Here is a 16397-nt window from a genome sequence, read left to right as displayed (position 1 = left end):
AGTATTTATTTCTAAAATTAATAATAAATAGTATATATTTAAAAGAAAAAATTTGTAATCTAGCTTAAAATCAAGACTCAAATATAAATGCATTTATTTTAAAGATGAAAAATGATAAAATTATTTGCAAAAACATTATTCATGCCCACAATGAAAAGTATTTTTACAAAGTATAGTTTGTTCCAAAAAATATCGTTGTGAATGAAAAACAGAAGTATGTAAAAAAAAAAGTCTAATGATTTTTTTAATAAAAGACAATACATTGAAAAAAAATATTTTTAAAACTTTGGAAAGTGAATTTTTGCTTAAAATATGAGTTTTAACACTCAGAAAAAATCCTCATAATTTTTCATCATTTATTATAACAATTAAAATTTTCTACATAAATTTTTATATATTAATATGTATAAATATACAAAATAGTAAAAACTTTTGCAGCAATTAAAATATTTTTATAATAGATTATTGTATTTTCAACTCCACATGTTAAAAAACTTTTAAATGATTTTCGGCTAAATTTTATTCAAAAAACAATATTGAATTTGAGATTTCTGAAATTCCATACTTAAAAAACTCTTTTTTGGAATTTAAAAATGAATTTAAGCTCATCCGATAGCCCTTGAAAAAATATGAATTTTGAATATAATCAAGGCTATATCAGAAGCAAAACTTGAAGAGTTGTGACGAGTCAAAGTTGGAGGCGAAAGCGGAGAATATTTTTTGAAAAAATCCGACTTCCATGATGAAGTTGGAAATATTATAATTAAACAAACTATTCTAGATCAGATTTTTGCGAGGAGTTGATTGCACTTAGTCTCGCCTTTGCATCTCTTCTTGAACTCGAGATATGATGAAAGATGTATCTTGAAAAAGTTTCAAGTCTGAAACTCATAACTCAAGTAAATGAGCTCGTAGAAGAATGAGAATAGTTGCGCTGGTCTTCTTGAAACATTTGAACTATGGTCTACGTTGAAAATGTTTTCTAAATTTCAACTGTTCTTGAGATACATCGTTTGGTATTTTTGCGCGCCCAATTCTTTTGTCATCATTTTTTGTATCTAAAAAACTAATAGAGATATAAAAATTATTTGAACGTGGACCCTAAATGAAAACTTATAAGTAGTTGATTCCAGAAATTTGATTGTTAATACCTGTATTTTGAAGCGAGATACAGCAAAAGGCGGAAATTTTTTCTAAATATTCATTGTCCCCAACATTTCGATAACTTAGCTAAAACTTGCCAGATTACCATAGGACTAGTTTCATTCGATTTCTCTTTAAAAGTTGGTCTAGAAAAAAGTGTTTCTATAAAAATATCTCAAAAATTTACTAAAATTCATAATAAGTCTAAGTATCACCAACTTGGTCTTCAACAAGAGTACTAAAAAAAAACTTTTTTTTTGAATTTTAAAATGAAAGTATACTTATCTGATAGCCCTTGAAAAAATATGAATTTTGAATATAATCAAGGCTATATCAGAAGCAAAACTTGAAGAGTTGTGACGAGTCAAAGTTGGAGGCGAAAGCGGAGAATATTTTTTGAAAAAATCCGACTTTCATGATGAAGTTGGAAATATTATAATTAAACAAACTTTCTAGATCACATTTTTCTGAGGAGTTGATTGCACTTGGTCTCGTCTTTGTATCTCTTCTTGAACTCGAGATATGACGCAAAATGTATCTTGAAAAAGTTTTAAGTCTGAAACTCATAACTCGAGTAAATGAGCTCCTATATGTATGAGACTAGATGCGCTAGGCTTCTTAAAACATTTAAATTATAGTCTACGTTGAAAATATTTTCAAAATTTTTATCGTTCTTGAGATACATTGTTTGACATTTCTGCGCGCTTAATCCATTGTCATCATTTTTTATATCTTACTAACTGTTGGAGATATAAAAATGGTTTGAACGTAGACCCTAAATGAAAACTGATTAGTAGTTGATTCTAGAAATTTGTTTGCTTTTATTTTTTTTTTTGAATCAAGGTATAACGTTAGTTAGAAATTTTTTTTTAAATTTATATTGTTTAAAAGTAATTTCATATATTTAAATACTTTGTATAATATTATTCATATTTTTAAAAAATCACGTATGATAATGTTATTATAAAAATTTGACGAGGTATAGAGTTATATAATAGTATGATTATATGATTATTCAACAAGTTTGTGATAGAAAAACATTTTGTAGAAGTGTGACAAATTTATTTAGAAAATTCTTTAAAAAATTAAATAAATATTCTTATCCTTTACACGTAATTGTACATACACTATTCCTTTAATTAACAACTCTCCATTTGCCACTCCTTTAGCAACCATATCTACATCTTGAACTTTCTCAATAGTAAGCTTCAAATTATCTGCACATTTTCTAGTCATTACTGAAATAGGTGTTCCTGAATCACAATGAATTTTTATCTTCTCATCTCCTACCATAAACTCAATTCTATACGTTGGACCCGCTATTTTCTGGTATCCTTTGGTTTGTACCAAATTAGCATTCCAATTAGTCCCTTCTTGTTTCACTACCTTATTTGGACACTTATTTGCCAAATGCTCCTCACTTTGACATATGTAACAAAGTCTTTTTCTACTATTCATCCCACTAACTTTTGTAGTTGATTTTTCATCATTTTTCTCGCTTGGTATAAAGTCTTTCCTTCTATTACCGCCATTTCTTTTATTTGCATGCCTATATGCATATACCAAATCATCTACAAGTTCTTCTGTGTTCGTATATCTATAAGAGTTGTTATACAATCTATCATATACTGCACCATCTAATTTCTGCATCAACCATGACAATTGAACCTCCATCAACTCTTTTCCTTTAAAACTCGCAAAACCAGTACTTATAAGTTTCAATAACTTTCTCAAAGACTTCTCAAAGTCTCTATAATCAATTTTGTAATACTTAACTTCATCTCTAGCTCTCAAAGCTAAAATTTTATCATTGAATTTGTTTTCCAACCAATTCTTCAAATTTTCGTACGACTTTCTTTCATCCTCATCTGCTTGTTCTACCACTTCTCTTACTTCTGGACCCAAGTGAAATACTAACATAGCCAATTTCTTTCCATCAGTTTCTACATCATTAAGGGTAAACAGGCACTCCAATGACTGGATAAAGTCTTTAAAACTAGTTCTTCCATTGAACTTCTCTATCATCATGCTTCCATAAACCATCTCCTTTTAATATAGTTTTCAGGCCAACCAATAAATATTACCTTATTCGCTATACTAAATTATGCTTATCAGCTCCTGACGATATTAATAACACTTAATCAAAATAAACCTTTTATTTTATTACTAATTAAATAAACCCTTTAATTTTAAGTAATATAAAAATAAATATTTTATTTTATGGTGCTTGTACAGTCTAAAAAAAGAACAATTTAAAATTTAACAAATCATAAGAATTATTATTTAAAATATTTAAATTAAAACCATCTCTCCATTAATGTTTTGTTTCTTCCCTCTTCCATGCGAGATCTAGTTTTGTTTCCTTTATTTCTGCATAAGATCCAATATGATCTTATTATTAACTTTAATTTATAAATGTTATGTATATAGTTTTAAAAGGTACTGTCTTTTGTAAAATTTAAGCTTCATTTATTAAATAAAGATAGCAGAATTTCAACCTTAATAAAATTTTTTTTCACAAAATTTTAAAAGTTTAAATATGCTTTATATTTTTTTATATTAAATACTATTGCATTTAAAAAAATAACAAACGATTTTATTGTACTCTTGTAAAAAAAAATAAAATAGAATTAACATATTTGCTTAAAATTTACTATAAATATTTGTTGATTTTACGTGTCACTAGACTTTTTTGTGAAATATTTTTGCTATTTACTTATGAAATTTTTAAGCTGCATTTATTGTATTATTGTTACCATAAATTTGGATAAATAGTATTAATTTAAAATAATTAATAAAAATTTTAGTTACTAAATTAATTAAAACATTCTTTATGTTGAAAAATTAATCAATTTTATTTTAAAAGTATTTTAAAAATATAAACTATATTATTAATATTTAGCAAAAACTTTAATTGGATTTTTTTCCAGTAATTCTTTGCCAAAGTGTAGGTTTTCTTTCTAATCCTAATTTTTGTCTTGATTTAGTACTATTAATATCTTCTAAATCTTTTGCTCCGAAACCAAAAATTCCAGATTTATATCTAGTTGGATATGCTTGAAGATATGTATTATCAACAATTTTCTTAAGTGCTTAAAAATTTATTTAAAGAATAAAAAGGTGACAATAAAAGTACCTATTAGTCGTTCATTACACAGAGTTTTATCAATTTTTTTTTCTTCCATTTTTATTTCATGAAAAATTCTTTTTACCTCTTTTTGAAGAAAAGTTGGTAAACATCTTTCTCCTTCTTTTGTTGGATCTTTAGGCCATTTAGAAAGTAATGTAATATACGATTTATATAATTGTTTCATGTGTAAATATTATAATAAAGAATAGAAAAAAAAAGGTAATAATTCAATGAAATTGTCTTACTACGAAATAAAAGAGTGGAAAGATATTTCTACAAAATTATTTATATAATTTCAACATAAAATGAAATTAATAATAAGAAATGGATCTTAAATTAGTTATGCAGTTATTGCATAAAAAAGGCATTTCTTGGAGTATCATATTTATAATTTTAATAAAATTATTGAGTGAAATTTCTTAAAGTATTTGGAATTCTTTATCACCCATTGGTGTAGGAGTATCAAGTAGAGTTGGATATTGAACATTATTGGCAACTGGTGTTAAACCAGTAACATCATTTCCTAGGGCAAAAAGATTAACTTTTTCATCAGATTGAAAATTGTTATCAAGAAGTGGATTAAAGTCATCTCTAATAATGTCTTTTGGTAACTCAACTGAATTATTTGAAAATTTTCCTGGAAAGAATGTTGGTCTTCGAAGGCTTTGAGTATATATTTTTTCAGATGTTTCGATTGTTCTTGGAGGTTGTTTTTGAGGAATTTCACCAACACATTGATTATGGTTTATCTCTCTTTTTCCGTCAACTTCATTATATGAATTTACTATGGTATTGTAACTTAAAAGTTGATCTATTTGTGTTTTTGGTGTTTCAATTAAAACTGTTTTAAAATCTTGATTATAAAGTGATTCTTTTGGTGAGTTAAAATTTCTTTCACCATTACATGAATTAGATGATACATATTCTTGTTTGATTTTGTGATTTACATTAGTATTGTAGTTTGAATCTTTGGAATGTATATCATTATCAATAATGTTATGCATATTAATGTTAGAATTTATATTATTTTGGAAATTTTGTTTTTTATTTATAGAATGTTCAGTAGTGGTTTTTTGAAATTGTCCACTTAAAACTTCATTTGCCGTACCTTTTCCACTTTTTAATTCATCGGATAATTTTTTTAATTCAGGATTAGAAAATATAGATTCTAGTGATTTTCTATCTTCTTCACCCATATGACAATTATGTTCCCGCCAAATTTTTTCTAATTTTTCAAATTCTTTAAACAAATTTAAATTAGCTCTTTCCATGGCTTTGTTTCTTAATTTTAAAAGTTCTACTTCTTCTCCAAGTGATTTTAATTGATCAATTCTTTTTTGCCTACATTTTGCAGCAGCAATCTTATTTCTTTGTCTTCTATTTTCTTTTTTTCTCAATTCTTCTTCTGAAGGTTCTTTCAATGAATTTCTAGATTGATCATTTGATCTATGAGTGTTTTTAGATCTCTTTCTTTGTTCATTTATTGGTTGTGAATCTTCACTAAAATCTACTGATTGATTTGGAGAACTTTCTTCTGAATTATAGTCATCGTTACTAAAACTTTGACTATCACTCATCAATGAAATTCCCCTTTTAGACATTTTTTAGTGGTTATTAGTAAACAATTTATTAATCAAAAAATATTTTGTAAAAATAAAAATTAAATATTTTATACCTTAACCAGTAATGGTATATTTTTATACTCAAATTTATTTTTAACTTTTTCTAAATCAATCTAAAAAAATAAAAATTAATTATATATAATTATTTTATACGAACATCAAAAGTTTTATAATAAATAAAAAAAGTTTTTTAAATTAAAATTTTTACATTAAATAAATAAAAAACTCAGAAATTATACAAAATTGACCTTTTAAAAGATTTATTCTGAATTAGTTTAATTATTAATATTTATAAATAATGTCACTTCATAAAATATTTTATTTATTATTTAATTTACTACAAAAAAATTACTATTTAAATCAATACTCTTATTTTTTTATCAAATATAATATCTAACAAATTCATTTGTTGAATTATATAAAGCGCGTTTTCAAAATATATACTAAAAATTTAATCAAACAAAATAATACAGATTAGTTAAAAAAACATAACTTTTTAACATTTTTTTTAACAATTTTTATAATTATATGTCATTTAAATGTTAAAATATTCTTTTCATGAATCTGTAAATATGATTTGATAATGTTGATTAATATATATAGTAATAAACTAATTTATTTTATTAAAACATAAAAAATATCAAATTTTACAAATAATTTTATCGCTTTATAAAATTTATTTAAAAAAAAAAAATATTTTTATCTATAGAAAGTTTTAATAATGGAAAAAAATTTTATTTTAGTTAATACAATAAGATAAAAAATAAACTATTAATGTCTTAATATATAAAAATTTTAAAAGTTTTATTTATTTAAACTAAAAGTATTTTTTTTTCTATAGTTTATTGAAAGTAAACTAATTGGATCAAAAAAAAATATTAATATTAAGATAAAATAATCTTCAACTGTGAAGGTGTTTTTAATCTAAATTCCTGTTATATTTTATTGAAAAAATTTGTTTCTCTCAAAAGACATTAAAATTTATGTTGCATATATAAAAATAAACACATTTAAAATATTTTCACAATGTTGCGTTAAAATAATATGTTTTAAATTTTTTTTATATTTTATAATCTTAAATATTTAAATGTATTTTATTTTTTGATAGAAAAAATACTTCTAAATATTCTTTTTTTTTTTGTTAAAACTTAAAAATGATAAAATGGATCACAATAGAACACATAATAATCAATAAAATATCAACAACTTCTATAAAATTCAAACTATAAAGATTATAAATTTTATATTTATAATACAATTATAATTTAAAAATCATAATGTAAATTTAAACTTAAAAATTTATATAATGTAACAGTTTAGATAAAAAAAAATATGGAAATTTAAAAGTAAAATAAATAATTTTTAATCTTACGAAAATATATTATAATAATTTATTTAAAAATAATTGTTTAAAAAATAAACTAAAAATATAATTTATAAAATGCTTTACTAAAAAAGTGATATGATAAATAAATTTATATTTTAAAATATTTTAAAATTATTGATACAATAATTAAATATTTTTATTCACAAAAAAAATATTTTGAAAGTTTAATGATTTATCAAAATAAAAACTATTTAAAAAAAAAAAGTCAAATTAAAGTTTATTAATATTAAAAATTAAAATAAAGTTTATACTATTATTATATTAAAACAGTTGTATAAACGTGTGTGTTAATGTATACAAAAACTATATATTTGATGACAAGGAAATATGTATGTTTTGATTTAAAATAACTATATTTAATAGTTAAGTAAAAAAATTAAAAAAAAAAATTTTAATTTAATTTTATATTTTAAAATTATAAATGATAAAATTACTAAGAAGAAGCTATTTCTATAAAATATTTAAAAAAAAAATACAGTCTATAGGGTTGATTTCAAACGAACTAAAATGTTATTCATTAAATTAGTATGAATCATCAATAATTTTTGACATTACCAACACTATCTATCTACATACATGTATAATACATATAACTATTGAACTGCGCTATGATCAAATGTTATCAGAAAAAGAGAAGATAGGAATATTACATACACTTTATAACTGATAGACAATTTAATGTTTGTCATCTAAATATAAATTTTTGAAATCAAATATTAACAAAAAAAAAACCAATGATTGCAATATAACATTTTTATTTTATTAAAAAAATCTGTCATTTATACTTTAAATGATCCATAATAATTATTTTTTCTTTTATATATTAACATCATATCAATATATATTTGGAATTTCTTCTATTCATTTCATTATTATTATTTTTTTTTAATTTTATGTATACCTTTTATCTTTATTAAAATCGTTACCACAAAAATGTTCTCTCTTCATACTTTTCATTCTCATTTCTACAAGTTTTATATATTATTTTATAAAAATTTAACCATCATCTAACAGAAAAATTTTTTTTTTTGTCTAACCATCTTACAAAAGGTGAAAGTTAAAAAGAAGAAAAAGATAATATGATATAATTATGTTATAAATGTATATAAAATATCTCGAAATTAAAACTCACTATCTATATCAGTTTATGGAAAAGATAAATATATATTAATATACTCATTTTTATATAAAATTTAATCGTATATTATTTTTTCTTATAAATTGAAATTTTATAACTTTACTTTAAAAAAAATTATAATTAAAAAATAAAATGTTATCTGTTATATATATATAATTCTATAAATATATTTATTATAAGTTCTTAAAATTATAATAAATATAAAATAAGCTTTTGAAAAATAGCTTATATTTTTGTTTTGTTTAATAACATACTTTCTTCAAAATTGTATCCAAGATTTCCTTTAAAAATAAATAATTGTTTTATTTATATATGTTAATAAATTCAATTTGTTCTTTAAAATTATTTTCATACTATAATTAAAAATAAAATTAAAAGTAATTTGAGATTATATAAATTAATAATCAAAATATTTATATTTTCATTTTTTACCAAAAAAATTAGTTTAATCATATACATATAAATATATAAGCATATATATATTTTTGAAATCAAGATAAGAAAGAAATTACATTTTCAAGGTATCTTATATATATACATTTAAAAGATTCAAAATATGAAAAATAATATTTATAGAAATTTTATATATATTTATTCAATATTTATAAATCATATTATTATAAAGCAATAATTTATTTTTATTACATTAAAATTAAAAAACAAAAATGTTGTAAATACACATAATATAGTAGAAAGCGAACATTCATTTTTATTTTGTGTGGGTGAGATAAGTTAAAGTTTTATAAAAATTGCAAACATTTCAACTTCAAATAATTGATGATTCATTTATTTGAATTAAAATTGATATATCAATTTATTTATATATAACTAAATTAATACATGGTAATACTTTAATTATATATTGATTGAAATTAAATAAAAAGCACTATTTTTTATAAATGCATATAATTAATATTAAGTGAATTGTTGGTGATTTTCAAAAAAAAAAAGAAGAAGATAGTATAAAAATATGAAGCTTGTTATCTTCAGATAACATAAATATTTACATTATCAAATAAATCATTTTTTTTTATTGATTTATCTACAAAGTTCTTTTTTAATTACAGGTATTACTATTAACATGTGAAGTATGTACTTCTGCAGCTAAATAATCATTCATCAAAGATTCATTCATGAACAATGGCATTTGCGGTGTTACAATATCGAGAGGTAGATAAGTCTTTTCATTTGTCAAATTTTCCATATTAAAATTAAAACCAGATGGTCTTTCAATTTTATATTTACTAGATATCATTGAAAATTTTTGTGGTCTTGTAAAATTTTCAGTCATATTCTCGCTATATGATTGATTTATAGATGCCATATCATCAATATGAATTTTTGAAACTTTATAATCAATATCATAATTTGATTTCTGACAATTCATATAATTTTCTACAATTTCTTGTTCATAACTATTTGGCATTGAATCATAAAAATCATTTGTTGACATCTGACTATTTTTACCTGCCATTGGATTATATATATCTATTGTTTCTTGTTGATATTGATATTGACTATTTTCATAATTTTGATTACTACTTACATATTCTTGTTTAATATTAGAATATGATTGATCATAAGAACTATTGGCAATATTTTTATCAATTGGCATTTCATTATTTACAATAATTTCTCCGGTATGTTGTGTTAATATATTACTACCATATATGATATCTTCAGATAAACCAATAGAACGGAGATCAACACCTTGTGAGAGTAAATAATTTATCATTAATTGACATGATGATTTATATTTTTGTATTTCAGTTCTTAATGATTCAATTATTTCATTTCTATTGTTAACATCAGATTCTAATTTTTTTACCTTTGCAACTTTTCTTTCTCTACATCGTTGAGCAGCTTTTTTATTATTCAAACGACGCAATTCTCTTTTTTGTTGCTCAGTCAAAGTATTCAATGTTACTTTCATCATAAATAGTATATTAGTAATTTAATAGATATAAATAGATTTCAAAAAATAGTACAATTTAAGAATCTAAAATATACAGTTAAGTATAAGATTTATATATTAAAATGAAAAATAATATATAAGCTTTTTTCTATGTAAAAATTGATGTTTCTTAACATGATAAAATAACATATGGAATGAGTCATCATTGATAAGAAAATCGAAGATACATATTTGAATATATTATTATATAAAAAATCTACAAATGTACAAATTAATAGATTAACATCAAAATAAATCTAGAAAAAAAAATTTTAATTGATTTTTTTAGAGAATATAAATTTAATTTAATTTTGTCGTCTTTTTAAAAACAGAAAAAAAAAGATAGTAAAAGAAATTAATATATAAAACACTATCGCTATTTGTCCCAAGCTGAATATATGTAGATCAATTGTTTGTTTATATAGAAATAATTTTCAAATAAAAAAAAAAACTATACATAATTTTTTTTTTTTAGTTTAAAATAAAAAGTTATAAACACTTTAATGGTTTACTGTTTTTTTTCCCTCTAAAATAATTTAACAAAACTTTATAATTTTTATTATATTGCTCATATCAAATTTTATTTATTTCAATAAAAGAGAGGGAAAAAAAAAATGATTAAATATATTATAAAGCATAGAAGAAATAAACCAATAAGTGTTAATATTATATATATATATATATATATATATCAATCACCCAATTTTAAGAACGTTACAGAGTAATATTAAAAATTTACAATTTCATCGATCGTAAACTATTAAATCAGTACTTTATATAGGAATAAAATATTTTAATAACATTTTTCATATAGTATTTTCTTTTTGTAAACTATTTGAAAAGCTATTCTTTTTTTCTGTAGTAAAGAATATATTGCTATGTCATTATAATATAATAGATAACATGATACAAAAGGTTAATATAATGATAGAAGATGAAAACAATTTATAGTTCAAAAATTAAAATAGGTACATTCTTATAATTATATATATAAATATATATATATTACAAACTAAAACTTATAAACTTTAATTTATATTAAAAAAAAATAAAATATATTTTTATTTAATTTTTATTAAACATCTATAACTAAATTTTTTTTTTGATAAAAATTTAAATCTTATGTATAAATACGAACATTAAAAAGTAAAGGTAAAGTTTTGTTAGAATATTTATAATACAATGATATTTGTTTTGAAGTTCTTTTTATATACCTTATCCAATAATTATATTTTCTTAGAATAGCTATCAATTGACTTAATTGACATCTTATAAAACCAAAATCCCAATGTAATGAATTTGTATTTTTTATAATATTATTTGTTGTAAAACTTTTATCCATTTTACATGAATACTCATGAAAAGCATCTAGTAAAATTTCAATACCAATATGATTAAAATTAGATTTAACACCTTGTAGTAAAATAATTTCTGGCCATGAAGAATTTTCTGCCCATGTAATTAATGTTCTATTTGACAATAATGGTGCATATATATAATCTATTTTCTTATCAAAACTAAAGAATTTAAACTTTCTTAATTGTAAATTTAGTATGAATAGGTGATCTGATAACAATTGACAATCATCCAATTTACAATGTTTTATTGTTACATTTGATAGGTAAAATGTTTTTAGTAATGATGAAAATATTTCATAATTCATTGTTATGGTACAATTAGTTAATAATAATTCATGAACACTGCTTTCACATAGGCGTCGGAAAATTTTGTAGCATAAATTAGAAAAGTTTAAATTTTCTAATGAAACAGTTTGTGTTACTTTAATATATTTAAGATATTTTGAAACATTTTCTATTAATACACCATATTTAAATTGTTCATCAAATGATAGTGAAAAAATATTTTGATTTAAACGATAACATTTATCTTCTCCTAATCCAACAAAAATAATTTCTTTAATTTTTTTGATATTTAATTCACCATAATGTCTTTGAATTATTTTGCTAATTCTTTTATTAACAAGTCGCATATTAAGTATATCATTATAATCCATTCTTTTTAGAATTTCAATAATACATTTATCAGAAATATCTTCAATAGTATTTATATGTAAAATAGGTAGTGGAATAAATTGAGAATATTCATTTTTTATATTATAACTAACAATACATCTTTGAGATGAATTTTTTTTATTGTTAGATAATTTTCTTAATAATGATTCTTTACGAAATAATTTTAGCATATTTACAAAAATTAATGTTAAAATTTATATATATAAATATATATATATAATTAAAAAAAAAGTGTAGAAAACTTAATAGTTACTGTAAAAAAAAGTGTTAAGTAACAGATGATGCAAGAATTCCATAATAATATATGTTTATATAAGATTGAAAATTTTCCAACTCCTCCTTTTCTTGGACAAGATTTACAAACACCATTGTAAAAACATTACTTTCCAGAGAATCTTTTTTGCTTTAAACTATTACATAATGTCAATTAAAAGGTTAATAGATAAGAATAAACTCCTTATGCATATTTACACTTATTTAGACTTGATGAATTATGGCATCTGTTTAGATTGCTTGACTCAAAGCACTTTTTTTTGTGACAACTTACTTATTTTAATTGCTTTAAGCTAACAAGAAGTTTGTTATATTTAAAAAAAAATATTAGATTAAAATATTATTATTTTAGGATCTTTAAGATATCACTGTTAATATGTATAATTTTATAAAAATATAATAATATCTAGAAGATCATTTGTTTTTTTTTTTGAAAAAAATACATTAAAATTTACATAATAATAAATAATTATAATTTATGTTGATTCAATAATTACCAAAAATTAAAAAAGTACTTTTAATTAAATAATCTTTATTCAATAAGTATATTTTTTATTTTATACATTTGCTAAAAAATTTACTTTTAAATATTCTACTACCATCACAATCACCTGCTGTTTTGTCTTATGTTTAAAAAGTTTTTGAGAAATTATGTATCATCTGACGCCATTGAACATAAAAGAATCATTATGTAATATTTCTAGAAGAATACATTAAAGTCCAATTTTCATAAGATGTTGTCTTCTATTTGTCAATTAAAATTTCGGCTAAATATTCTTCTTAATGAGTTGTAAAAACAACAACTTTTAATTGGCTATCTCAATAGTGCAATTTTTTTTTACAAACATCAATAATGTTACTTTTTAAATAAACTTTAAAATTATAAGAAATACTTTGAAAAGCATTAACTTTTATTTTTGATTTAAAAATAATAATAATAAATTTATATTTGTGAAGATATTTATTGGAAGTATTAGGAAAATTAGTAAAAATTCTTTAACAATGTAAAAGTAATGCATCATTTAATAAAATTAATTTTTTTAATTATTGTATGAAATGCTTTTTTAACAATTGAAAGTATATAGTCAATTGCAGAAATAAGGGAACTAGAAACACTAAGTGTATTCTTTTTTTGTGATTCATTATTATTTTCTTGTTTTTCAGAATCTATAAGTTTACTTTTTAAAAAGCCAATCTGTTTTTCCAACTTAATAATCTCATCTTTATGTATCTTTTTAATATTCTTTAAACTAACTAGGTTATTTTCAAAAAAATTTTCTTCCGTTGAAGATTGTGTGTAATCTTCCATAATATTATCATTGGAAGTAACTTGACATTTATGATTTTTCATTTCTTCAACTAATTCTTGTAACTTTTGATTAGAATTCAAAAGTTTTTTTTCCAAGTCTGCAATTTTATTTTCATAAAACTCTTCATTTTCATAATCAAAATTTTGATTTATCAAATCAAATGTTTCGGGTATTTCAATGGCTATGTTTGTATTTCCAATCAAAGAATTAGCTGGTTCTTCAATAATACTTGGTAAATTTACTAAACTCATTCTTTGAAAATTTGGATTTAAAATAAATTTTAAACTTGATTCATTATTTAGTTCTTCTATTTCATTTTTTAATAATGACATTTCAGAATGCATTCTTTTATTGTTACTTCTTAGACATTCTACTTCATTAAGTAAATCAAACATGTCACTGTTTCTATGATTCAAAGTATCTGCCAATTCATCACATTTTACATAAAGTTCATATGATGATATTTTACTATTTGAACAATCCGAAGAAGAAAGAATATCAGCAACAGTTTCATCAAATGACTGTTTTGAGTCAAGTAGAAACTTGCAATTTTCGTACCTCTCTGTTATTTTATCATTTTTAACTTTTAAATTTTTTATCTCCGTATTTAGCCTCTTTATCTCCTGCTCATTTTTAGTACATTCTTCAATTTTTTCTTTAAGCTCACTTAAAAGTATATTTTTATATTCATTTAACTTATCAATAGTATTTTCTTTTTCTTTCAATTCATTTTTTTGATCCTCTATTGAATTTATAAAATGTTTATAATCTTCAATTTCAGAGTTTTGAAATTCTAATAACAAAGTTAAATGTTGAATAATTTTGTCTTTTTCACGAATTTTTTGTGGTAAATTTAAATAATCCAAATTATTTGACCAATTCATAACGTAAGAATAGGTATAGAATATTTTAAGATTCAATCATTTTATAAATTTTTTTTAAAATTTAAATTTACTAATATTCAAAACAATTATATTTTTTTTTCTAATTTGATCTTTGTATTGGATATGCCATTTGTTACAATTTAAATAAAGTTACTAAAATTTACAGTTTTGAAAATATAGTTAAAATTTAGAAATTTCATTAAATTATTGATTTAATTTTATTTTGCTAGAAATTATGATTGTCTATATTATTTAATGACTAAAATGAAATCACTTTCACTTTTATATTACAACTTTTAATTAATCGGCATTTATCTAACTTTCTGCTGTAATTGTGAAAAATAGTTAGAATAATTACTAAATGGTATCACAAGATTTTATACATATCTCTTTTATTATTTAATAATCTTATATTTAATTCAATTTTAAACAAAAATATATATAAGTTATAACTATGAATATATTTTTAGTGGTATTTCTACAAATATTTTATTTATATGTAAATGGAATTTTTGAAGATGAACCTCATCCTGTACCTTCAAATGATTCTAATTTAATTTGTTCTACCTGTCATGTTCTTAAAGTAGGAAAAGATAAAAAACTTAAGTGTGTCAAAAGAAATAGATGTTGTCATGGTATGTATAAAATAATATTTATTTTTTAATAAATTATTTAAGGTTTAAATTCCTATAAAGAATGTTTAATAAATCCATGTCTTAATTATAAGAAATCATGTAAACGTGCAAAACACTGTATTGTAAATAATTGTCGTTCAAGTGGTTGTTATGCTATTTACTATGATGAAAATTGGGTTGAAATTGATACTCAATATTGTAATACTCAAGAAGATTTAAAATTAAAATCATATCAAATTCCAAAAAATGTTGAAGAACATGGAAAAAGAATAATATTTCCTCAAGTTTCTATGGAAAAATTTTATCATAACATAAAAAAAAGTAAACCTGGAACATGTAATGAAGACCTCCAAAATGAAGGTGAAATATTTAAAATATGTACAGGTAATTGTGATAATGATGATGAATGTCCTGGAAAAATGAAATGTTGTAATAATGGATGTGCAAAAATTTGTACCTTAAAATATCAAAAGAACAAAGAAAATTTTATTAATTTAGAAATTGTTGTTAAAGAAAGTTTGAAGAATAATTAAATATTATTCATCGAAATTAATTGTGTAAACCAGCAAGGTTTTCATTCTACTTTCAGTACTGTGATCAGAAAGCATTCATTCATTTATTTGTAAACTCCTTAAAAAATGAAATTTTTTATGAATTGTAGGCAAAAAAATTGTTAAAAACATTTCTTTTTTACAGAAAATTATTTTTAAAGTATGCTAGTCAAACTTTGAAGTTAAATGTAATATAAAAACTCAAATATGATAATAATTATTTTTTACTCTATATCTCAAGAAAGATATATCCATTTGTAACGATACTTATTTCATTTAAAAAATACAAAAAGAATGCATAACAAACTTTATTATCGTTTTCAAAAAATCTATTTAT

At 21.2% G+C, this 16397-nt stretch overlaps 7 protein-coding genes across 7 annotated transcripts; 1 reads left to right on the top strand and 6 right to left on the bottom strand.

Annotated features, from left to right (window-relative positions):
• Nucleotides 1-957: 957 nt before the first annotated feature.
• SRAE_2000371600 (Zinc finger, CCHC-type domain-containing protein) lies at nucleotides 958-3186 on the bottom strand (the record flags this gene model as incomplete). The annotated part of the gene is made up of 5 exons (XM_024654943.1): nucleotides 958-1101; nucleotides 1152-1193; nucleotides 1250-1305; nucleotides 1593-1729; nucleotides 2270-3186. 5 exons carry the CDS (start codon nucleotides 3184-3186, stop codon nucleotides 958-960), a joined length of 1296 nt encoding a protein of 431 aa, XP_024508264.1.
• An 867-nt stretch (nucleotides 3187-4053) lies between these two features.
• Nucleotides 4054-4457, bottom strand: SRAE_2000371500 (Hypothetical protein; the record flags this gene model as incomplete). The annotated part of the gene is made up of 2 exons (XM_024654942.1): nucleotides 4054-4235; nucleotides 4280-4457. 2 exons carry the CDS (start codon nucleotides 4455-4457, stop codon nucleotides 4054-4056), a joined length of 360 nt encoding a protein of 119 aa, XP_024508263.1.
• A 235-nt stretch (nucleotides 4458-4692) lies between these two features.
• On the bottom strand, nucleotides 4693-5874 carry SRAE_2000371400 (Fos transforming protein family and Basic-leucine zipper domain-containing protein; the record flags this gene model as incomplete). Its single annotated transcript, XM_024654941.1, has 1 exon — nucleotides 4693-5874. One exon carries the CDS (start codon nucleotides 5872-5874, stop codon nucleotides 4693-4695), a length of 1182 nt encoding a protein of 393 aa, XP_024508262.1.
• Nucleotides 5875-9477: 3603 nt separating this feature from the next.
• On the bottom strand, nucleotides 9478-10356 carry SRAE_2000371300 (Basic-leucine zipper domain-containing protein; the record flags this gene model as incomplete). The annotated part of the gene is made up of 1 exon (XM_024654939.1): nucleotides 9478-10356. The coding sequence occupies one exon, from the start codon at nucleotides 10354-10356 to the stop codon at nucleotides 9478-9480; it is 879 nt and encodes a 292-aa protein (XP_024508261.1).
• A 38-nt stretch (nucleotides 10357-10394) lies between these two features.
• SRAE_2000371200 (F-box domain-containing protein) lies at nucleotides 10395-12577 on the bottom strand (the record flags this gene model as incomplete). The annotated part of the gene is made up of 2 exons (XM_024654938.1): nucleotides 10395-10419; nucleotides 11589-12577. The coding sequence occupies 2 exons, from the start codon at nucleotides 12575-12577 to the stop codon at nucleotides 10395-10397; spliced, it is 1014 nt and encodes a 337-aa protein (XP_024508260.1).
• A 1121-nt stretch (nucleotides 12578-13698) lies between these two features.
• On the bottom strand, nucleotides 13699-14874 carry SRAE_2000371100 (Hypothetical protein; the record flags this gene model as incomplete). The annotated part of the gene is made up of 1 exon (XM_024654937.1): nucleotides 13699-14874. One exon carries the CDS (start codon nucleotides 14872-14874, stop codon nucleotides 13699-13701), a length of 1176 nt encoding a protein of 391 aa, XP_024508259.1.
• A 454-nt stretch (nucleotides 14875-15328) lies between these two features.
• Nucleotides 15329-16042, top strand: SRAE_2000371000 (Whey acidic protein-type 4-disulphide core domain-containing protein; the record flags this gene model as incomplete). The annotated part of the gene is made up of 2 exons (XM_024654936.1): nucleotides 15329-15509; nucleotides 15552-16042. 2 exons carry the CDS (start codon nucleotides 15329-15331, stop codon nucleotides 16040-16042), a joined length of 672 nt encoding a protein of 223 aa, XP_024508258.1.
• Nucleotides 16043-16397: the final 355 nt, after the last annotated feature.

This window comes from Strongyloides ratti (genome assembly GCF_001040885.1).
Source record: "Strongyloides ratti genome assembly S_ratti_ED321, chromosome : 2".
Lineage (NCBI taxonomy): Eukaryota > Metazoa > Nematoda > Chromadorea > Rhabditida > Strongyloididae > Strongyloides > Strongyloides ratti.
Note: the sequence above shows the minus strand (reverse complement) of the source record. Positions and strands in the feature narration are given on the sequence as shown.